This window comes from Styela clava, chromosome 3, assembly GCF_964204865.1.
Source record: "Styela clava chromosome 3, kaStyClav1.hap1.2, whole genome shotgun sequence".
NCBI classification, from domain to species: Eukaryota; Metazoa; Chordata; class Ascidiacea; order Stolidobranchia; family Styelidae; genus Styela; species Styela clava.
In genome coordinates, this window is record NC_135252.1 from 20,901,797 (window position 1) to 20,925,523 (window position 23,727).

The following is a 23,727-nucleotide window of genomic DNA, read 5'->3' on the forward strand; positions in this document are numbered from 1 at the left end:
CTAGTAAACAATTATTTCTCGACGATACAAATAATAATAAATTGTTGAAAACTACATCAGATGAAATTGTGATGCCAAACAACCGCAGTAATTTCCAAGTTGACCGAAGTGGTGGAGTCGGATTTGGGGGTTTCCAGATGATCAAGTCCGACGCTGTTGGAGTTCGAAATCTTGACTCCAGCACGTACTATGAATCTGAAAATGTAGCATTGGTCCAACTCTGATATCAATGAGAAATGCCTCCTTTCGGAATCCACTGTACCATGCTAGGAACGACAACAATTTATCTACTCTCTATCGCCCCCCTACGATTCAAAGTTAATAAAAGTTTTGTTTTATTAAGCAAATAAAAAGTGAAATGACGTAAACATACAAAGAATAAAATGAAGTCCAATTAGAATATAAAATATTTAGGTTAGCTAAGCAAATGTACAACATACGACCGGTGAATTCTTGCAGAGTTGACAAATTTGAAGGATTTGAACACATAGGGTGTCCATAAAGTCTTAAAATTGGTTAAAATTGAAAAAGGAGTTTCTCGATACCATATATTGTTTTAGCCCTAACAGATGTATTGGATGAAATTAAAATACTTGAAAAATTACTGATTAAAAATAAAAAAACCTGGTTAAGATTTATTGAGTACTGGCTTCATAACAAAATTGAAATTGTGAAGGGATTGTATTTTATTTCAATGGTATGTTATGTGCTGCATAATGTGAAATTATAAAATTATTGTAAAACGCAGCTTTCTGGTTAACAATAGAAATTGAAACTTAAAAATTCTCGTGGCCAAGTTACATATCAAAATTACAAAACTCGAGACCTCAACGTGATCATATCGACTCAATTCAATTGCTATAGAAAAGAATATATCTCATTAGTTGAGTTGTTGATCGTAATGTTTGGAACTTTCAAATATTCCAAAACTATATTTTGGCATCAATCAACAGTTCCCAACCGGGGGTCCAGGGTCCCTCAAGGGGGCCACAATGCTAAACGAAAAAAGTATTGTACTTTACCTTTTACAAGAAAACCCCTATCTTCCCAGAGAGTTCTCAATTTGTTAAGCATGTATCGTTCTAACGTAATGAAATTCGGAATACACCAATTAAAATACCACTGAAATTAAAAACAAGAGGGCCATGATGAGTGCTTAAAGCCTCCGGAAGGAGACCACGGTATATGAAAGGTTGGGGACCACGGATCTACATTTCCTCTCAATTTTCTCTTTTTTTTTCTAGAAAAACAGTCACTGGTACAAAGGGATCAACTTATATGAAAGGACCAGAATTTGACAGTCTTGATTTTGCACCATGTGGTAAGGGAATGAGGATTAAACTTAATATATAGGGTGTCCATAAAGTCCTAAAATTGCGAAGAAAATTTATCGATACCATATATTATTTTAGCCCTCACAAATATATTAAATGATAAATATCTAAACAATTACTGATTAAAAAACAACAAACCTGGTTAAGATGTATTGAAAATTGACTTGTAGAACTGACTGTATTAAGAACTGACAAAATTGAAAAGGGTCTTTATAGACACCATGTATTTATCTGCGATGCTAATTTGGTTAAATCAAGCGCTCTAACAACTAGGCCATAGAGATATTGCAGTTCTCTTTGTGTGGAATTCCATAATGGCTGAGAAAATACAACGCTGACAAACTAGACATAGTTTTTGTCGAAAAATAAAATTCAATTGAGATGATTGCTAGAATATATATCTGTTTTGTGCAACTTAAATTCAGATGAGGAACTCAGTCATCACTAGCTGAATCGAGTTGATGTTGGTTTGGACCAGTTTTATCCGGTTCATCTTCCTTGACAACCTCGCTCAAATCAATTTTCATTGATTCAATGGGTTCAGGATTAACTTCTGCTGTTTCATCAAATTCTACTGTTGAAGCGTTGGAAGGTCCTTCCGAAGTTGGAGTCAATTTTTGCACATCGGATTTTTTGTGAATCGAAATCCGGGGCGATTTTGAAAACTCCGGTATTTCTTCTTGAATCGTTTGTTGCGACTCTATTGTCTCCTCTTGATCGAATGTTTGGACGTCTTCTGGTTCTACATAGGAAGATAAATTTCCCACAGTTTTGGGTCGTGTTAGCGACCTCTTTTTCACGCGATTTCCAGATGGGTTACTCTTACGGAACATTTTTTGCACCAAGTTAGATAAATCTGAGTGATCGACACTGCTTTTCTTTCTTCGGGGCGTGGCTTCAAATGATGACGTCACGGACTTACGCTTTGTGTCGTAATAACCAGAATTTCGGAAGGTTTCCAGTCCGAACTCTTTGCCCGACATTGATAGTGTAAGTTTACTCTGAAACAAACAATAAGTTTTTGATTATTGACATGAAAAACATCAGAATTAACACTTTTTAGAGCAGTCGTTGTCAAACGGGACCCACATGGCGAGCGTAGACAATTTTTTTAGGGTGTGTGATGATAATTAAAAATAAAAATATTTGTCAGATTTGATCTTGCCCGCCTTTTGGATATTCACATTTCTTTATTGTTCAGAGATTGCCGAGAGCTGTTGTGCTGATATTTTTTATTATCTGTTATAAAACTTTCGCGTTACTATTTGTTATTTGTAACTTATTGTTAGCTAGCTATTTTTGAGGTGCGTCGCGAGAATTGACAAATTCTGAAAACGGGGCGCGACTTAAAAAGTTTAAGAGCCACTGATCTAGAGTTCGTGCCTGCTTGGTAATACGTTCTTATAGAAACTTTATTCATGCCTTACGCATCGAACAAGGTGCTATACGAGAGATGCAATCAAACCAAAGAATGAAAAAAACGAGAATATCGGTCGGAGACCGAAGACTTATCGATCTTAGATCGGTAATTAGTTAATAACTCGCTAATTATACGACATAATTAACCCAATCTATAGGCTTCTGGTCCGAGGTAAGATGCATGCACATGCAAAATTTGGAGCAGATTCAACCACGCGTTCGTGAGATATCGCGTTCATCTAACAGACAAACATACAAACAGACAGACAGACAAACAGACAAATACCTATCAACATACTTACCAATCTTGAGATCGATAAGTAATAAAGAAATTTGCAATAACAGTTTCGACGGCCATTCGTGGGCTCGGTGATCTAGTGTAGTTGTCCCAACCCTGTTTTCAACCGACCCAAGGATATGCTCAAATACTAAACGGCTTGTAGTGCTTGTATGGCCACAAAATTAAATTTTCAATACAAAAGAATCATTTATTTAACATTTATTTCACTAGAAACTACTCCAAAGTAAGTAGGTAAGTTCCCATAGATTGGGAAACACTGGCCTATTGGTTAAAAATCCCACGGAACCAGTTGGTCACGATTCAGAGTTACTCAATTTAGATGTCTCCAGTAAATACGAGTCCTTGATAATTGGTGGGTCATTGCGCAACACTGACTGCTCTTGTTTGCCATCAGCGAGTTTTTAAAAACGTAGCGTGCTTTACTCAAACCAAAATAGATAGAAAAAGTTTTTAAGCTGTGATGCTCCCCACATATATATAGAATGTCTATGAAGTCTTAAAAATTTCAAAATTGCAAAGGGAATTTATCGATACCATAATATTGTTTTGTCCTTCACAGATGTATTAAATGAAGTAAACATACTTTAACAATTACTGATGAAAAACAACAAATCTGGTTAAGCTTTATTGAGAACTGACTTAATAACAAAATTAAAATTGTAAAGGAATTTTATGGACACCCTGTACTACTTCTGAGCAACATTTCAATACCAAGCGCAAAACAAGCAATGAAATTAACTATTACGTTTTGGTTCTGAAAACAAGCGACCCACTAAAGGCGACCCAGTTTTGGGTCGCCACTAGGGCTGGGCATTTTGAATACCTTGTGATTTCAGAATCGAATCGAATAATTTTTTCGAATCGAATCGAATCTCGAATACTTGAAAATATATAATTGTAAGCGACTTTATTATAGTAATTGGTCCTCTCAACAAATGAATTACTGAAGACATAGAATGATTCACTCAGATAGATTACTGAGCGTTCACACAGAATAACAAACACGTTTTATCAATAACTCACTACAGAAAATAGTCATATGTTAGAATTCCGTTGAAAAAATATGACTCCAATGAAAAAAAATTGGGGAATTCACCTCGACCATTAGCGGAAAGATAAAAACAAGATGGCGGCGATTCGAAATTTAGCTCTGAACCGATTCGAATAATTTACTATTCGATTCGATTCGAATATTCGATTCGAAATGCCCATCCCTAGTCGCGACCCATAGGTTGGGAAAAACTGCCCTATTGGTTAAGAATCCCGTGAATCAGTTGGTGGTGAGTCAGAGTTACTCAATTTAGATGTCTCTGTCTTTAGAGTCTGTGCCTGCTTGGTAAATCGTTCTTATAAGACGTTTATTCACGCCTCACACTTCAAACAAGGCGCTTTACGAGAGATGCAATCAAACAAAAGAATAAAATAAATTAAATAAGTTTGAAAAACAGTTTCGGCGGTCATTCGTTGAGAAGAAGTGGTCCCTGATGTCTTAACATTACCATTGCGCTGGCCTGGCCCCAAATATTCTGAGGCATGGCCCCATTTTATGTGTGGCCTGGCCCAATTTGTCCGTGGCCTTGCCCTTTTGTGTGGCCTGGCTCCAAAGCCACAAAAAAGTTACCACCCCTGTTGCATTCGTGGGCGCGCTGGTCTAAAAATCCAGTGAAACCGGTTGTTGACGAGCCGGAGTCATTAAATTTAGATATCTCCAGTAACTTCAATTCTTTAATAATTGGTGAGTCATTGCGCAATACTACTATAAAAACTAAGCGATGCTCCGAGTACCAAGTGGAAACATGCAAGATAAACAAACTAAACAAACGATTGCAACAGTCGGCATAACTTGGCCCATAAGTTAAGTTTTGTTAAGATTTTCGAGGTAGTGCGATTATAGTTAGCCTGTGATGTTTGAATAACAGCTGTCTCCGTGGCGCAATGGATAGCGCGCTGGACTTCTAATCCAGAGGTTCTGGGTTCGAGTCCCAGCGGAGATGCATTTCTAGTTTTTGAAACTCCATATAAATTAGGTTCGTCAATGTGAGGCCGATAGAAACTTATTTCTTCTCTCGTGAAAATGCCTACTAGCAATATTTCGGCAATGTAGATTGTAGATGACTGGATTCAAGGATTTCTAGCTCGGCGATGTGGCGCATCGTTCTGAACGTTAGGATTACACTCGCCACCGCACCTCTAAGTCGATTCTCCCTATAACACTGGTTATTGACTAGACAGGCATAAAAAACCTAACGCGATGCTCCCAGTAACAACAGTATGCATGCAAAATAAACAGATGGTTGCAAGAGTAATCATGAGTTGGCGCATACGTTGTTCGGTTGGGTTTGAAGTTTTGAATGATTGCCAAGATTATAGAGGTAACATGGTTATAGTTGGGCCGTAATATTCGAAAACAGCCGTCTCCGTGGCGCAATGGATAGCGCGCTGGACTTCTAATCCAGAGGTTCTGGGTTCGAGTCCCAGCGGAGATGCGTTTTACATTTGAAACTTGTGAAATTCCAAAATACGAGGTCGTTAAAAAATCTGCGACAATGCAGTTGACTGAGTTAATCCGAGTCAGTCACTGACTTTTATTCAAATGACTCTCGATACTTCTATACCAGGACTGGGCACGGTTTTGGGATCAGGGGCCAAAAGTTTTGCCCAACTAGACTGGCGGGCCATGTAAGTATGACGTAAAGAGTTACATTTTATGAACAATGTTTACAGTGTTACAAAAGCAACAGTGGAAAACAATAAGCCTCGTGCAAAAACTAAATTTAACTGCGATCTCAACAAATTCACTGAGCTATATTTAATCTAAACATCAAAATTTGGTTTCAGTTTGGTTGTGGCATCATTAGACGGGCCAGATTGAATTGCCTAGCGGGTCGTATTTGGCCCGCGGGCCGTACTTTGCCCATGTCTGGTCTAGACTTTGATGAATGTTTAACTCGCGACCAAGTCGAGACAAGTTATTGACTGGAGCTCCCCCAACACTGACTGCTATATTTGAGACGGCGCGAGTCAAGTCGGCAAACCAAGTCACGAGTCCAGTCACTGAGTTAGGTCTAAATGGCGGTTAGTTGATAATGAGTCTAAGTTTTAATTTAGGTGACTACAATTACTTCCTCCAGTATTCGATGAATGGTAACTCGAGCCGAGTCTGAAGCCGACTCAATCAAGAGTTAAAATCCACTGGCGGCTGGTTGATGACGAATTAGAGTCATTTTATTTAGATTTCTCGACTCACTTTGAGTTGTTGATAAATTGTGAATCGAGTCTAACTCATTTGCTCGAGCCTCGTTAACAACTGACTACGAATATCAACAGATGGCGTGCAAAATAAACAGATCATTGCAAGAGTCATCATAACTTGGCGCATACGTTGTTTGGTTGGGTTTGAAGTTTTGAATGATTGCCGAGATTATAGAGGTTGTGAGATTATAGTTAGTCCGTGATGTTCAAAAAACAGCCGTCTCCGTGGCGCAATGGATAGCGCGCTGGACTTCTAATCCAGAGGTTCTGGGTTCGAGTCCCAGCGGAGATGCATTTTACTATTGAAACTTGTGAAATTCCATAATGCAAGGTTGATAGAAAGCTAATCCTTATCCATTGATAACGTATATATATATTAGCAATATTTCTGCCATGTTATTGACTGATCACGTGAGGATGTCTTCATCTTATCATCCCAGTCTTACTTTCTTATTATATGATCGAGTCTAATTAAGTAAATATTTAATGTTGAGTTGTTTCGCTGGTTCAATCCAGTTGCAAGGTATCGTTGACTGGACGACTCTTTAAACAGTCTTTCGCGACCCCTCGCCAACTGCAACGAGTCGATATCCGTTTTTGTAATTTGTTACATGTATTTTATATATTTCATATTGTATATTGGTTTTGCACGACGAAATTAAATATCTGAATCTGAATCTAGGTTCGAGAAGTTTCAATATCGATTAGTTGAGTGCGATTGCGAATCATTTCGGTGACGCAGGTCTATCTCGATCCTTTCGTCAGTCTACGTGACAAGAATATTTGAATGGAGCATTGAAGAGGGAATAAGCTTTTTGTCGACTTCCAATGAGAATTTGTAAAAGGAGTTCGAAAACAAAATGCATCTCCGCTGGGACTCGAACCCAGAACCTCTGGATTAGAAGTCCAGCGCGCTATCCATTGCGCCACGGAGACGGCTGTTTTCCAGATTTACAGGAAAACTATAACCATACGACTTCTATAATCTTGGCATTTATCCAAAACTCCTTAATCAACTAAACATTACGTATGTGCCAAGTCATGCCGACTGTTGCAATCGTTTGTTTATTTTGCATGCTTCCACCTGATACTCGCGTTAAGTTTTTATATAGAAGTCAGTGTTGGGAGAATCGACTCAGACTCTTAACGCGGTACTACGAGTATCAAGTGGAAGCATGCAAAATAAACAAATGATTACAACAGTGAATATAACTTGGCCCATACCTTGAGTCGGTTGGGAAGTTTTGGATAAATGCCAAGTTTATAGAGGTAGTGTGATTACATTTAGCCTGTAATCGTGGAAAACAGCCGTCTCCGTGGCGCAATGGATAGCGCGCTGGACTTCTAATCCAGAGGTTCTGGGTTCGAGTCCCAGCGGAGATGCATTTTGCTCCCTGAAACTGGATAAATTCCTTCAGTGAAATTTAACTCAAATTTAGACTTGGACTCGCGACTCTATTGACCCATGACTCGACTTGAATTGCATCTCCCAATCTAGTAGTCACCTTCGGTTTTCACTAGAAACACTTTTATCAAAGACTCGAAGTTAATCAAATCATATGAATCAGGGGTCTCGATGAAAACGCGGGCCACACCTTTATTTAACATAGGTTTTCTAGTAGTTGCGAGCACAAAAAAAATTTTGGTTAATTATCTCATTACATGCGCTGTTCGCTTCGCACAAGCTTCGGTTTAGGACGAAGGTACAAGTTTTGCAGCGCGAAGGGATTGGAATGACTCTCACGTACTAGATTAAAAACTCGTTTTGCAGGCGCACACCCTTCCAAATTGGCAGTTCCACGCGGGCAGCACGATTTTCCTTATTGGCTCGTGGGTCGCAAGTGACACCCCACCGATCTATATGGATATTTCTAAAGAAATATAATAACAGTCAGTCTGAGAAGGCCCGAGTGATTGACGCGACCCTTCACTCGAATGTGGAGTCGAATGAGTCTCCCAAACACCGATTTGAGGATTTTTATATCTTACCATCAGCAACTGTACGTCTTTCTTCAAGCCTTCTATTTCTGTGTCTTTATCTATAATTTCTCGTTCCTGATCTTCGACTATCTTCCTATAATCGATGCCTTTCTCACTCAGGGCTGATGACGAACGAGATCGACTCCCTTGTTGTTTCATCATGGATATCTGAACAGAAAGGGACATTTTTGGACGCTCCAGAAGTATGGGTACCAATATGGAGGTAACTAAATGTGTTCGCCTACTTTACATCCTACTTTACAAGTTGTATAAAGAGACGGAAACCCATGGACAGGGGGTGTATTTACTTGACTAACACAGACAGTCCCGAACTCGTGATAGAGCTAAAATAAGGAAAATCGGGATAAAATTATGCCTTAACATTAACCTGGTACACATACTACGGGAGAATCCATTTTTGCGCATGAAGTGGACCTATGGGTCGCATTGCTGAATTGTTATTGTTGTGAGAAAATGTCCAAATCGATTCAACTTTTTTGAAGATGTACTTGGGGAGGGAAGGAGTCGTTCGAAAACTGTTACTTCTAGTTTTTTTCAGTTTTTTTTTTTTTTGGGGAGGGGGGAGACGGACACAAAATGTGCGTTATGAATATGAACATTGCAGTCTTATAACCAGTCTACTCATTTCCAAAAAAAACCATCAATCTCATACATCACAGTCTCATCTCGTTGGAAAAATAAAAAATAAATTTATAATTTCTACTGACTGATTCAACCATCAACAAGCAAACCCTTACCAGGTAATTCATCTTCGACTCCATTCTTGTGTTATGATCATGCAAATGGTTCGGAGAAACATTGGCGAACTGTGCACAATCAGGAGGTTCCTGGGGCTCGTTTAGAATGACTGAAGATGTCTCCGAGTCCTTTCTTTTGTTGGCTTTTGGATATAAATAAAAGTCGATTATAATGGTAAAAGTCTGACAATTGTTAATTTGTCATCAAAAAACAAGTGCAATCTTCTAAAATTCAGTGGTTTCCAACCTTTTATGGCTCGTGACCTCCGTCTGGAAACTTTTAGCACTCATGCCCCCTGTTTATCATTTAAGTGATATCTTGAGTGATATATTCCAAATCCCATTACGTACAAGCAATTCCTGCTCAACACAGTGAAAACACTATATGGAAAAACCTTATCAAGCAATGAAACTAGGAAGAACGGGGAAATCTTGTAAGGAAAAGTTGAATCAGTTTGCGCCCAGCATTTTACCCCCGTTAAATTTCTCTGTGGCCAACTTGGAGACCGCGCTTTTATATGACCACAAGCCGCATTTGGTCATTTACATCTTTCGCCTGCAAATTTTACTCCTGACCACTGCTACAGGATGTTTCGAGGTTTGTAGTTTAATTTGTTAATAATTTTGTTACTGTTATTAGCAGAACACCATGCTGTTATGGCTATTACTTTCACTGGAAAGACTCGAAAGTTCATGCAAAATTATTCACACATGTCTTCGCGATATCGTTTTGCACCGAAGCTTTAGTAGCGTCGTATCCGCATATATTGCAAGGTTGTTGTAGCAAGAGTGAACATAACTATCGTAAGTGATTCAAGAGTCTTGCTGGCTTGCTACACTCTAACAAAAATATATTTCTTTACGACCTTCATCGGACGAAACGTTACAGAAATGCATTCGTGTTAGTACGTAGTAAGAGTATGGAATAACTTAGACTTGTCTTCACTAATGCTACAGCATCCTTGCATTGTGAGCATACGGATACACAGGCACATATACTACAGCATCCTTGGACTATACGGATCTCACATAATAATTCACAACACGCATAATTTCTCACCGATGGTTTGTCCTTCAGGTACCGAAGCGGCAACTGCAGTGGCGGCTCCGCTTATTGACAATAGAGTGTAAGTTTCGTTTGGTTTTTGAGAAGAACTTACATTTCTTCTGTGTATCTTGCTCGTGAATTTCTTCTTAGTCGTTTTTTCTTTCGACGAATCTTTGTTGTCAGGTGCAACCTTGCCGGCACTTTGAAATAAAAGTGGATATGAGAAAATTTACATTTTTATCTGTTGAAAACTATTTTCGTTTTTGTATCTATCCAAATGAAGAGAAAGGAAGGTTGACATGAATTACTCATATCTTTGCTGTGAACTTTCCTAACTTTCAAAACAGTTATTTATTACCACGTTATACTGAATTTGTTAATTTAAACTCGAATTTGCTCCAAAACAAGGTCCAACCGTTTGAGAACTGCTGTTTTATTGGGACAAGTCAGTTTCAATTTACCTCAGCCCGAATTCTCTTTTCCTCCGTTCTCTCAATCTAATGCTGGCTGCAGATGCAGATGAATCAGTTGAACTGCTAAATATGATGTTGTTTATTGAGTAATGTATCCCGTGAATCGCTATTTTTTATATTTCATGTATCTAACTCTAACATATTCACATATATGGGTGTGGATTCAGAAAAAAACCGACAGTCTGAATAGTTACGCAACGAAGAAAGAATCCTCCAACAAAGAACTCATCAAGAGAACAGATTGGAATGGAAGGCCATGATCGCCGATGGTGTACAAAATTTATTAAAACAATGCGGAACCCCACAAATTTTCGGTTCACCCAGTGTTGTGACTCTTCAATAAGTGGTTTGCATCGGGGCTTGCCAAACTTTCCTAAATTTTTTGCGACCGCGTCGCTTCTCCGATCCTATGTTTTCTTTCGAAATCGTGAGATTTATATTTTCCACTAGTTCTAATAATTGTGTTTTGGATCAGAAGTCTAAAAAAACAATAAACATGATGCTTTGTGTGAAATTGATTTACCTTCTGCGACCCCTAAAATTCGCTGGTTCACATATTCCTACTGGAATGAGATTATCTCAAGATCGATTTCTCTTATCTCTCTTTTATAATAAATGCTTTTTTTTAGAAAGACGCTAACAAACGTTGCCAAGCCCTCCAATTATCCGAATATGACGTAAAGTCCATAAAGTCCCTTTATAATTTCAATTTTGTTATGAAGTCAGTTCTCAATATATCTTAACCAGGTTTGTTGTTCTTTTTATTTCATTTAATACACCTGTGAGGGCCAAAACAATATATGGTATCGATAAATCCCCTTTGCAATTTTAAAATTTTTAAAGACTTCATGCACACCCTATACTTCCGTTTTCTAACGGCTTCAAATTGATAATAAAGTACTAATATAAACCTATATTACCTTGATAAACCATTCCCGAATGTAGAAGCACTGTTCCCCTCCGTTGCATTATTATTATCTGAGTTCTGTGTCTCGTTGAATCTCTGTCTCCCGTATATTAGAAGAAGATTCTTCGCCTCTGTTAGTTGAAAGAAGTTATTTATAAGGTGTCCATGAAGTCTTGAGAATTTTTGAAATTGCAAAGGAAATTTATCGATACCATAGGTTGTTTTGGCCCTCACAGATGTATTTTAAATGAAGTATAATACTTAAACAATTGATTAAAAAACAACAAACCTTGTTACGATATACTGGGAACTGACTTTATAACAAAATTGAAATTGTAAATGGACTTATGGACACCCTGTATAACTCGGCGCTTGGAAAAAAAGAGACAGGGAGAAATTAGAAGGGAACGAGTGAGATAGTGATAAAATTTGTGTGAGTGTGAAAAAAATCCGACTCCCTAATATTCCGTTGGTACACAAAGTTTTCTCCGACTCACCAAAAAAAGCAACCTTTTCACTAATTTGTCGCGCGGGCACTACTTTGCTTGTGCCGAGGCCACATGCATCTTACACCTTGGGGCGCTCCAGAAGTGTGTGTTCCAATACGGAGTAAGTTTGTAAGTAAGAAGGCTACTAAGTTTTCACGTTGTGTAAAGGGACTGAAACCTATGGACAGGGGGTATATTAAGTTGGCCAACACAGACAGTCGTGGGTTCAAATGTGCGTGGGTTCAAATGCAATGTAACACAGACAGTCCCCGAACTTGTAATAGAACTAAAATAAAGAAAATCTGAATAAAGTTATGGCATACCCTAACTTGGACACACTACGAGAGTACCTCTTTACTACTCATCCTACCTGGATAATATTCCATTGCTTTTAGGACATCTTTTCCGGCGAGAGAGAAAACTTCCGAATATCCGACGGATACAACATTAGCAACACGTTTATTGACTCCGTTCACTATGTTCAAAACTCCGATTTCTCCAAAGAAATCGCCTGCTCCGAGACTAGCAACCACGTGACCACAATCACTGTTGAAAATGAAATAATATGTTTGTTTGTTTTATGATTTGTTGATTTGGTATAAACATACGCTGTTAAGAGAGTCTAAAACAGGGGTAGACCCACCTAGACTGGCGGGCAATGTAAGTGTTACGTGAAAAGTTACATTTTATGGACAATATTTACAGTGTTACAAAAGCAAAAGTGGAAAACAATAATCCGCGTGTCAAAACTACACTTAATCGCAATCTCAACAAATTCCTTGACCTATTTGTTTAGCTAAAACATCAACATTTGGTTTCATTGCGTTTGTGGTAGCATCAGGCGGGTCAGATTGAATTACCCAACTTGTGTGTCTTATTATTGAAATGGAGAATGTGCGTCATGGATATTCAAACAAAGTCTTCATAAAAAAATAAAGGTGTGGACTTGGTGGGTCACCGAAAAAATATGGTGGATATTCGGCGCTAGGGTCAGTTCGGTTCGCCATCCCTGCATTAAACAATCAACCAATAATATCTAACGATATGTAAGAGAATTTTCTGATTGGCAAGAATCGTGTCAGTTCAGCATTTCCTACTGCACCCTGAGTGGCGCTCTAAAAGTGTATCAACATGGAAGTAACTAATTTTGTTTGCCTGCTTTACATCGAGTTGTGTAAAGGGACTGAAACATATGGGCAGGGAGTATATTCACTTGGCTAACACAGACAGTCCCCGAACTCGGAACAAAACTAAAATAAGAAAATCAGAATAAAATTATGGCCTAACCCTAATCTGGTACACATACTACGGAAGTACCCTCTGGGTGAGGTATAGAACATAGGATTCAAACCCGAAACATGTCCAGTAAAATTTAAATCGATGCCAAAATTTCAAAGCAAATTCACTTACTTTACTACATTGAGGACTCCATGGTTGATAATGAACATTTCTCTTGCGACCTCTCCCTTCCTGCAGACTAAATCACCAGGAGTAAACACAAAAGATCGCATTTTTAACACAAGTGCATATAAGAACTCTGGCTGCACTAGCTTGAAGATAGAGACCTGAATAAAAAAGAGTGTTAGATTCTTGTTCACAAAAGTAATTTTGCTGTCACAAATATGGCTTGTGCAAATAAAGCTAGTCATAGAAACTCGAGTCGAGTCAACCGTTGAGTTAAGTCTCATTGACTGGTAGGTTGTCGTTTTTATCCTGACCCGGGAAAAATCAATAAAACGGGTTGATCAAATGATGTAGATTAGTGGTAAGGCGCTATATGTGACTCAATTTTGGATTCAAATTAGCTTAACCAACCACTAGTAAAGTCGGGGAATGGTAATTTCAGAGTCGTATTTAAAACATCTTGGTGTCTTGAACTTGTCTTGAACTTGAACTTTCCGTAGTCAGAGATCCATACTGCTTAACGTAGGAGTTGATGTTGTCAATCAAATGCCAACCAAAATCAGTTAAATGTGATAATCTCAGATATACGCAATAAGTGGGCGGAATGATCAAATCACGTCTAAAAAGTCTCAATGCTGTTATTTGTGGTTCAATAATTCCCAAGTAAGCATGCGAAAAATAACTTTCGTTCCACCAGCGAGCCCGAAACCTGAAACATGAGTGCAGGACGCATCGCGAAAAATTTTGATAATTACTATTACATACTTGACATCTTATTTAACTAGGAAATAAAATTTCATATTGAGGTGTCAACCCTGCCCAATCGAACAAAACAAGCCGAGCTGCTTTGACCAGAAGAATTGGAATCTTTCTGTTTCAGCGGCAAAAGTTATTTATAACCCATAAGAGAGTTAGCGAGGAATATAATCCCGGGATCTTTTTAAAAGCAATAAAGTACACAATAACGATCAAAAAATTTGAAGGCAGCATTTTTTTGGGTGAGTGCGCCGTGAGTTTTTTCTCTGATATATGGCGCCACACGAACAAAAAGTTTGAGAACCACTGCATTAGTGAATAAGATATGCGATTTTTTTCATAAAAACAAAAAGAAAAATACCAACAAGAACAACATAATACCAAGACGATCCATTGGTCCATTTCGTGTCCAATAAATCACAACCATTCAGGTTAGCCTGCTCAGCAAAATATACTCGCAGCGAGGTGATGGCCATGGGCAGAACTTAAAACTAATTAATAATCTCACCTTCCTGAGTGTGTCCATGTTAACTCTAATTGCGAGCTCGATTTTCAAGGTATCTGGAATCATTCCGAGAGCGTTTACATCTGAAGCGCCTCGCAGTATACCACGTGACCAAGAGTAATCGTACCATCTTAGAATCCTATTCTGCATGTCCTTTGATACTCCTTTTGTTTTCATGAACATTTTTGCGTTGTCCTGTAAAAGGTTGCAAGTCAATATTGAAGAACAAAATATATATGATCTGGCGAAATTCTCGATATCCTCGCCACGTAAATAGCAAATTGAACCAATAAATGTTTCGGGTACATGGGCCTAGTTGGGTATTCGAATCGTTTATACAAAAAAGGACACAGATGACGTGTCGTTACACCGGTGTCGTAAATATGGTGTGGCACACGTGCGTGGGTCGTGCAATGGGCGAGAAAAAGGCGAAAAGGGGGCCCCAGAAGTATGCGCACCAAGATGTCGCACAGCCTGAATCTTAACCGGTACACACACACTATGTTCAGGTTGTGCGACATTTTAGTGCGCATACTTCTGGAGGTCCGCGAAAAGTTCTAATCGCAAAATGTTTCAATAAAGTCATTTTCAATTGAAACTCGTATATTTACTTGAATAATAACGTATCTCAATTTAACAACGGTCTCCAAAAAATGCCAGTCAACGACCAAGGGGCGCATTTTCAAACTTTGCCACGGGCGCCATTTTACGTTGATACGCCACTGCATTACACAACATATAAGGCAAATAAAAATTATAAATAACCGAATTACCACAAGTCTCTCAAATTCCAATCTATCCATATTTTTGTTTGCAATGACGTTTCCGACTTGACCTAAAAACGAAAATAATAAATATGAGAATGATTCACATATGCTTACATGCTTGTTTGAAGAAATCCGATCTTGGTCAGACGAATTGTTCCAAAAATACATTTGTGTTAGTGTGCAACCAGATCCCTACATCTCTTAAAAGTCATTAGTTGATTAGTCATTGATTTTGCCACACCGTACTTGCATTATGTGCATACGGATTCAACTGGCGCACATACATACGGCAAGGCACTATACCAGTGGTGACGCAACATAAAATACCAACAAAACAAAGTATGTATTTTGAAATAACAACAACTATGAAACTCGGGTTGAAAAACAATTTAACGCAACACTTGACATGGGTTTGACTTATAATTCTGAAGTCTGGAAAAGCGAGGCGCAATCGTGATGGATGCATTCTCCAACAAAATAAATACCAATAAATAGCTTTTAAATAGAATATTTTTATTATGATATCTATTTCAATTTAAAAATACTTCTCTTTTCAATCACATTGAAACACGCACGATTGTATTTACAAAGAGTGTGAGATTTTTTGAAGGTGTTAAACAAACGCATTTGCCGACTCTAGAAACGCTTAGAATGATCTATCTTTACTTTTGCTTTGAGTATTCTTGGATCATAATTATACATATTCATGTACCGCACAAACATAGGGAAGAGATATATTGTTGGTCTCGCAGAATCCCAAACAAATGTTACATAAATTCAATTGTTCAATGAGAAACAAGAATCCTTATTTTTACAGAACTATTCTCTTTATTCCTAGACTCAGATTGATTTGGTATAATTGATCCAATTTATTACAAAAAATCGCGGTACTATACCGTAGTGTGCGTACCAGTTTAGGGTTAGGCCATAATTTTATTCCGATTTTCCTTATTTATTTCTATTACGAGTTCGGGTCTGTGTTAGCTAAGTGAATATACCCCCTGCCCATAGGATTCAGTCCCTTTACACAACTTGATGTAAAGTAGGCGAAAAAAATTAGTTACCTCCATATTGGTACACACACTTCTGGAGCGCCAAAATCGAAATATGTGTCTTCAAAAATGTATTTTCATATTATTTCGATGTGAAAAATATTACTTATTGGTACCAAATAATAGCAGATTGAAAACGATCTTGTATTTTTTTGATAGAAATAGTCTCTGATAGTGATACCAGTCGTAATTCATTCCCAAAAATGTCGTAAAATCCTACATTGTAAAGATAACAGGACCAATAAATATAAATTTTCATGACATATCACGTTCAGAGGTTCCTAGTTACAATAACAGCAGAAAAAATATTATAATAATGTTATTAGTGAATATTGATTTGTCGTTTTGGCAATTTGTCCCCCGCGTTGTCGGTTCACATTGTATTATTTATCCATGAACTATTTAATTCATTATTTAATAGAAATGAATCGATTTGTTTCTTCCCAGAGGGTCAAACGTAATAAATAAATAATAACAAATAAAATGGATTCCAATTATTTTTTAATTAATTTATTTTAACCTGCAATACCATCATATTTAATTCTATCGCATTGCCCACTAGGACAGGGTTTCTCAAACTTTTGGTGTTATGGAGTCCGTGAAAAGGTTGACTATTATATACCACAATAAAGTTATAAAAATTTAACAGAATTAAAATACTAAACCTTAATAAGTTTAATACAAGCTAGAAATAAATCTTAATTTTACAGATAAATCATTTTAACGCTGTAAATTTGACAAACGTATTAATAAAGTAGAAATACTTTCATAAATTTTCGAAATATTTTGATTCCTATCTTTGACTATTACACCGAGCCAATTGTTCTCAGGGCATCGGTATCTTCAACTAAAATGGCAAATCGAAAATACTTCTCTCATGCCGATCTATTGGGTCTTGTCTAAGCTTATCAAAATGAAACTTGCATGTGACCTTATTCCGTGCAAATGCGTGTAGCAAAGGTCGTTCAAATTATGGGTGAGGTCATATATGATTCCCTATTGGTTCTCCTGTAGTATGCGAACCAAGATGGTAGTATGTGCATACCGGGTTAGGGTTAGGCCATAATTTCAGGTACAAATCCTACGGGAGTCACTTGGCTAGTCCCCGAACTCGTAATAGAACTAAAATAAAGAAAATTGGAATAAAACTATGGCCTAACCCTAAACTGGTGCACATACTACGTTCCGGTGTTCGCCATCTTGGTTTGCATACTACAGGAGTACCTCCCTATTCTTAATTTAATTTAATTTGGATTAAACATTCTATATAAAGCCAGACAATGCACTTACCCACGACTGTAGCGAAAACGAAGATCCCAAGGAAATAGGCAGCCAGTGTACATACATATCTGTGAAAGAAATTGTATCATTAATTAAGGTGATCAAGTATCAAAATATTTCAAATGATACTAAAGCTCATGAAAGTTTCATTGTGTAGCGTCATCTATATTCATTATTAACAAGTCTCTGGAAATGTAACTTTATTTGATTCGATATTGCGTACATAGACATGTTTTTAATGCAGTTTTGCGAGAAATAATAAAAAATGGCGTTGATGTCCACCAGGGTGCAAGACTTGACATATACGTAATAATAAAAACCGGCATTTGAACGTAGATAGATGGCAGGATTAATTACACTAAAATCACGAAAGATACTTATGTATAGTAAAATGTATGTAAAAATTTAAAAAGTCTGCTTACAAACTCAAAAGGGCGGGCCGCAAAAAACACTTCGGCGGGTTGGGCAGCCTTGGTTCAAGATTATGAAATATCCGAATACAGTCCATAACTGGTTAAAATATATTTGTGAAAGTTGGTTGTTTTAAATTGGCACCATTATCGGGGCATGCCTCGGCATTAAATTCAATTTTAGGGGCTTAACCCTGTTTTTATCGCAAGCTCCGGGATAAAATCCCATTCCCATCACATCATCTAGGGCAGTGATTCCCAAAGTGGGCGATATCGCCCCCCGGTGGGCAAAAACGATACAGAGGGGGGCGATTTCGCGAAACCTGTTTTTGCTCGGCGCATTGTGCACTTAATTCTGTACTCTGTGTGCATTCGCAGGCTTGAATCACGTGGTCTATTATCACACGCGAAAGGATTGCTGGACTCGTCTCCGCAGTAAGGTACGGTAGTTTGCGTATCCCAGTGGTCGGCAAAATACGGCCGAAGTAAAAAAATCTCGACCGGGACGATTCACTGAATAGACCTATCCCCGAAAATTCTTCCTATACTTTACCATTTTAAAATTTTCGGTGCTTATTTTAAGAGTGGTTTCGCAAGTTGTTGGTTGTAAAATAGGGTATTTGTTTCAAACTATCATTCTAATTCATACCATTCAACAATCTGTTTTTTAAAAGTAACGATGAAGAATTTTAGCCTATAGTCTATCACAGCTATTTCCACACCAATTTTTAATTACTGTATTTAAACTGAAACTCATAGGAAAACAAAGTAATCATTGACTTATATTTAAATTTCCGAAAAACAACTAAAAACTAAGGAATGTAATTCAAAAACGCGAAAATGAGGGAATGTTCACGACCACGCCTGAAAGTCTGTCTGAGTGAGTGTGTCTGAGCGGATGCGAAAGGGGGTATTGTTACGTTTATTTTTGCATCTTGCTGATTGGCCAATGTCACGATGTAAACAAGGAAGTATATGCCCGGGGAAAAATCCGAACGGCGGTTTTGACGATGAATTTATTTTTTTATTTATAATCTACGCTCGAGGACTAAACTACATTTTTTACGTAACAGAATTTATCGTGAGACACGTTTAGACTAAATTTTATTATATCCTAAAAAATTCTATTGAACAGCTAGCTACTCTTTTAACGAGCCTACAATTTAATTATAATTAGACAAATGGAAACACGAAGAAAAAAAAAGTTGATGCTGAGGACAGGGGTTCAATAGCGCATGCAGTAAATATTCGAATATATTGCAATGCTATAAGGAAATAAAATTCATATTCTATTCGAGAGATTGATTCATCAGTGCGTAATTTTTGTAAGAATGTATCTTCTTGAAGAAAATCTTTATTAAAATTTCACAAATCATGCGAGAATATTCACTTAGATGTTTGGAAGTACATATTTGTGCAAACAATGTGTTTCGAAAATGGAGACATTACAAAGAACAAGCAAAGAATTGGGATTAGTGATGCCCATTTAGAAATTTTTTCATTCTTGGCGTCGTAAAGCTATCAAGCGTGATTCAGCAACAAGACAGTGTCACATTATATGTCATTGTAATAATTTTTTAATAAGGCGAAAGTTCACGAATTGTCGCAGTTTTCGCGCGCTGTTCCGTTTTTAACTTTCAAAAATATATGCGACCCGCAATAGACTAGCGATTCTAAATTTTGTCTCGCGAGCAACATAAAATTTGCCGACTCCTGGGCCTAGTCGATAGTCGGTCACAATTCTTCCACATCCGAGTCCATGAATCCAAAATCAAACAGCTGATTAATTCTATGGACTGGTGATTGGACTTGAGGCCGTGGTAGAATGAGGAATTGGAGATGAATTTTAACGAAGTGTTTTGGTGCAGGTCATCAGGCTGTAGGAATGAATGAGATGTATGGAAATCATTATTATAACTTTGGGAAAATGAACTTTGATTTCATTAATTTAATGTGGAATGAGGTAAATTTTGGGAGTGAAATGCTATAAGGCAAGAGTACACGACGGTTTTTGAGGAGGTAGAACCCTGGATTCTTTCATTTCCGACCTATATTAGGTGAGAAAGGGGTTTTGAGCCGTGCTACTATTGCTATTAAAACAACGAAATCACCTTTCCATCAGTAAACTGGGTAATTCAGATATATATAATAAAAAACTCGCTGAAGAACACCAAGCTCATCCATATCATTAAAAAACACTATAAACTATGATTTGTCTTCTTATTCGGTCTCTAATATATTCGTTTTTGACTTTACATTTTTTTGTAGTGCCGGGGGGCGATGAGGTTGTATAAAGTACTGTAGGGGGGCGATGGTCAAAAAAGTTTGGGAACCACTGATCTAGGGTATAATAAATTGGGTAGCCATCACAGACATGTCTCTCGTCAAGATGCTTATTTTCATTCGATTTTGATGACCCGATTGTATTGCAATTTTTGTCGCAATATTAATTCTTGAGATCAAATCCCATGCCCATTACCACACTAATGTCGTAATAGGTTGCTTGGGACGTATCATAAACAGAAAATATTCTAGTTCTTTCAAAAATTGTATCATTCTGTATACCGTATTAGTGGGTGTATGTATGGCATCGTTCAGAACCACGATGTGAAAAGTACTCCTCGTGTGAATAACCAAAAAAAGCGGTACTCCCGAAGTATGTGAACCAAGATGGCGGACACCGGAATGTAGTATTTTTACCAGGTTAGGGTTAGGGCATAATTTTATTCCAATTTTTTTCATTTCAGTTCCATTACGAGTTCGTGGACTAGCCAAGTGACTTCCATAGTATTTGTACCTGAAATTATGGCCTAATCTGGTACACATACTACGTTCCAGTGTCCGCCATCTTGGTTCACATACTTCGGGAATACCGAAAAAACGAATTTGTTTTTCAATATGTATTTCGTGTCAAATTTTCAATAAATTGAATGAAAATTTATCAATAACGTTAATATATTTATTGAAATTGCCAATTATGTTTAACTTCTGACTGGAAAAACAAATCCTAATTGATGGATATTTAACGGCATGCATTATTCTGAGACATCGCTAATCATCCCAGATATCAATAATTCACGTTGGGAACCCGGGGAAATCTGGATTAAGCGTTGGAATCTCGTAGATTAGGCGCGGGCTGGACGCAAAATAAATAAACGAGATTTTGAGGCTTATTCATTGAGACGAGAGAAGGCACAAAGATTATTATCCCTTGTTTAGGCATGGCCGAATAATGGCCACTAGTTTGTGTATTGCCGAACGTCCATACATAACTGACGCTAGGTAATGACCTCGAGCGAAGCGGAGTTGGAGTCAATTTTACTCTGATATTCAAACTTCACCAAGTTTTATGTGTTGCCTAACGATGGCTATTTATATGTCAGGCAAAACGTGCAAATAAAGAGGTCGGGTAATGGGGTGGTGGTATGAATCGAACAGTTGGCAAAATAATTCCTTTGTGAGCAAAAGTTGAAATGTGTTGTGATCATGAAACTCTGAGATTTCAATTTACTATAGAGATATTAGCTGAAGTCCTTATCTCATCATTCAAAAGCTTCAAATCTAAAGCAATTCTAGTCCCATCGACGCAAAAATTTATATCGTTACCGGTATGACCGCGATTCTAGCGGTTTTGAGTACTGTAGATTTGATTTGTCGATTGGTTGCGAGGAAAAGCGATTTTTCCGGTAACAAGAATTACCCGAACAATAACAAGTTGATAATACGATCTATAGGTCCACTTCTTCTGATAATGAAAGTATAGCCAAACGACCTTTTTCAAAAAAATCATCCGTTATTGCATCCTGGGACTTGTATACTATACTATATTGTATACAGTCGTGGAATTCAATTTTTTTGTTAGCCGGTTCCATAACAAAAGTCATATTTTGCCGCCGGTTCTGTTACAAAAAGTCATGTTTTTTTTTCAGTAATGCTAACCGGTTCGCTGATATCATAATATTCCGTGAGACGGTTCTATAGAACCGGTGCGAACCGGCCGAATCCCACTACTGATTGTATACTATAAAATCTGGAGATAAACAAATTATGGATGTTGTTATACACGAGAATAAATAAATTTAAGGAAGAGTAGGATTGAAATGTTTGTATTATTATTATTTAAATCAGCAAACTAAGCAACAAACTCCTATAATGGGCTGCCAGGGGGATTCTATTATCGCCCCGTCTAAACACGACCCTGGATACACGGAATTCAGGTCACCACAATAACTAGGGACGCTAGAATGAAATCTGAGCTATGTACATGGTGTTGTATTTTTGTGTATTATTGTCAGAATGGGAGTAGGATAGACTCTATGCATTGACGCTGGTATGTTCACACAAGACCATGTGGAATTTAAAACAGCAGAAAAGCTCGCAAAGATGTTCCAAACTAAGTGGCATATCAAGGGCGTGACAGCCATGGGCGCCGTTTGAACAGGGGCACAAAGACTGCAAAAAAGTAATCTTTTTTTCAATCATAAAAAGTTTCAATAAAATAATTTCAAATTGGGATTAATTGAAACTCGTATTTTTACTCGAATAATAACGTACAAGTACCTCAATTTAGTCATTATAAATTGTCAAACAACTATCAAAGGGGCGCATTCTTAAACTTTGCCATGGGCGCCATTCTACGTAGATACGCCACTGTCCAAACTTACTGTATATCCGTATCGGGAGATTGCTTTTCTCCAATCGTAGTTAAAGTCAGACAAGCCCAATATAACGAGTGCAAATACTTCCTTCGCAAACCAGTCCATGGTGACGGAATCGAGGTATTAGATGGCAGGGGATAGGCCCAACCCCTCTCCTCGCCTATAAATATTACGGCTGGATTATTGCCAGAAAGATCTGGAATTAAATTAGGAAAGAAGATTTGTGTTAGTTTGTTAGTTAAAAGATATAGAAGTGCTATAGAGCCAGTATCGCTATAGTATTGTTTTAGTACTACCGTTAGTAAGTTTGCAGAAAAGACAATAACACAATGCGTGTATATTCTGGGTAGGATGCATTAAAAACTCTAGGAAAATGGTTGAAATAGGATTCGTGGTATGTTCTAGGTCAGGATAGATTCAAAACAAATGATAGAGTTGAGATTATAAAGTGGGATTCAAGTTATGCTCAAAGTTAGGATAGATATAAAGCTATAGATAAACGGTTAGAATGAGAATATAAAGGGGGATTCGCTTATCTTCTTAGTTCGGATTGGTATAATACTACATATATATATGGAGTAGGACATAAACTAAGATTGTTGGCATTTTTTATGTTAAGAAGAACATAAAAGTTAAGAAAAAAAAGTAGAGATAGGTATTGTTGAAACTACACTCATACACACAAAGTTGGTTCATCTATCATTCTATCAGTATTATTTTTCGGTACTCCCGAAGTATGTGAACCAAGATGGCGGACACCGAAACGTAGTATATGTGCCAGGTTAGGGTTAGGCCATAATATTAGGTACAAATATTACGGGGGTCACTTGGATAGTCCCCGAGCTCGTAATAGAACTGGAATTGGAAAAAATTATAGCCTAACTCAAACCTGGTACACATACTACGTTCCGGTGTCCGCCACCTTGGTTCACAT

At 37.6% G+C, this 23,727-nt stretch overlaps 2 protein-coding genes and 5 non-coding genes across 10 annotated transcripts in view; 5 read left to right on the plus strand and 2 right to left on the minus strand.

The window, feature by feature from the left end:
- LOC120343543 (uncharacterized) overlaps positions 1-23,727 on the plus strand; it is a 218,506-nt gene that overhangs the window by 141,667 nt on the left and 53,112 nt on the right. The gene's annotated exons all lie outside the window — the stretch shown is intronic.
- LOC120343530 (uncharacterized) overlaps positions 324-23,727 on the minus strand; it is a 35,620-nt gene continuing 12,216 nt past the window's right edge. The window contains exons 6-17 of one of the 4 annotated variants that reach the window (XM_078111292.1): positions 22,800-22,953; positions 17,735-17,793; positions 15,399-15,460; positions 14,629-14,820; positions 13,371-13,525; positions 12,331-12,506; positions 11,486-11,603; positions 10,554-10,628; positions 10,105-10,292; positions 9,045-9,187; positions 8,296-8,454; positions 324-2,335 (exon numbers count right to left, since the gene is read on the minus strand). In XM_078111292.1, the coding sequence (XP_077967418.1) occupies positions 1,769-2,335; positions 8,296-8,454; positions 9,045-9,187; positions 10,105-10,292; positions 10,554-10,628; positions 11,486-11,603; positions 12,331-12,506; positions 13,371-13,525; positions 14,629-14,820; positions 15,399-15,460; positions 17,735-17,793; positions 22,800-22,953 (2,048 nt within the window). In that variant the 3' untranslated portion in view covers positions 324-1,768. Of the gene's footprint in view, positions 2,336-8,295; positions 8,455-9,044; positions 9,188-10,104; positions 10,293-10,553; positions 10,629-11,485; positions 11,604-12,330; positions 12,507-13,370; positions 13,526-14,628; positions 14,821-15,398; positions 15,461-17,734; positions 17,794-22,799; positions 22,990-23,727 lie in introns of all 4 variants that reach the window. The other 3 variants (XM_039412735.2, XM_039412734.2, XM_039412736.2) reach the window with 3 other exon arrangements.
- Positions 4,976-5,048, plus strand: Trnar-ucu (transfer RNA arginine (anticodon UCU)). The gene has a single exon. It is a non-coding gene; the product is annotated as a tRNA-Arg (tRNA).
- Positions 5,468-5,540, plus strand: Trnar-ucu (transfer RNA arginine (anticodon UCU)). Its single transcript has one exon. It is a non-coding gene; the product is annotated as a tRNA-Arg (tRNA).
- On the plus strand, positions 6,526-6,598 carry Trnar-ucu (transfer RNA arginine (anticodon UCU)). The gene has a single exon. It is a non-coding gene; the product is annotated as a tRNA-Arg (tRNA).
- On the minus strand, positions 7,170-7,242 carry Trnar-ucu (transfer RNA arginine (anticodon UCU)). Its single transcript has one exon. It is a non-coding gene; the product is annotated as a tRNA-Arg (tRNA).
- Positions 7,617-7,689, plus strand: Trnar-ucu (transfer RNA arginine (anticodon UCU)). The gene has a single exon. It is a non-coding gene; the product is annotated as a tRNA-Arg (tRNA).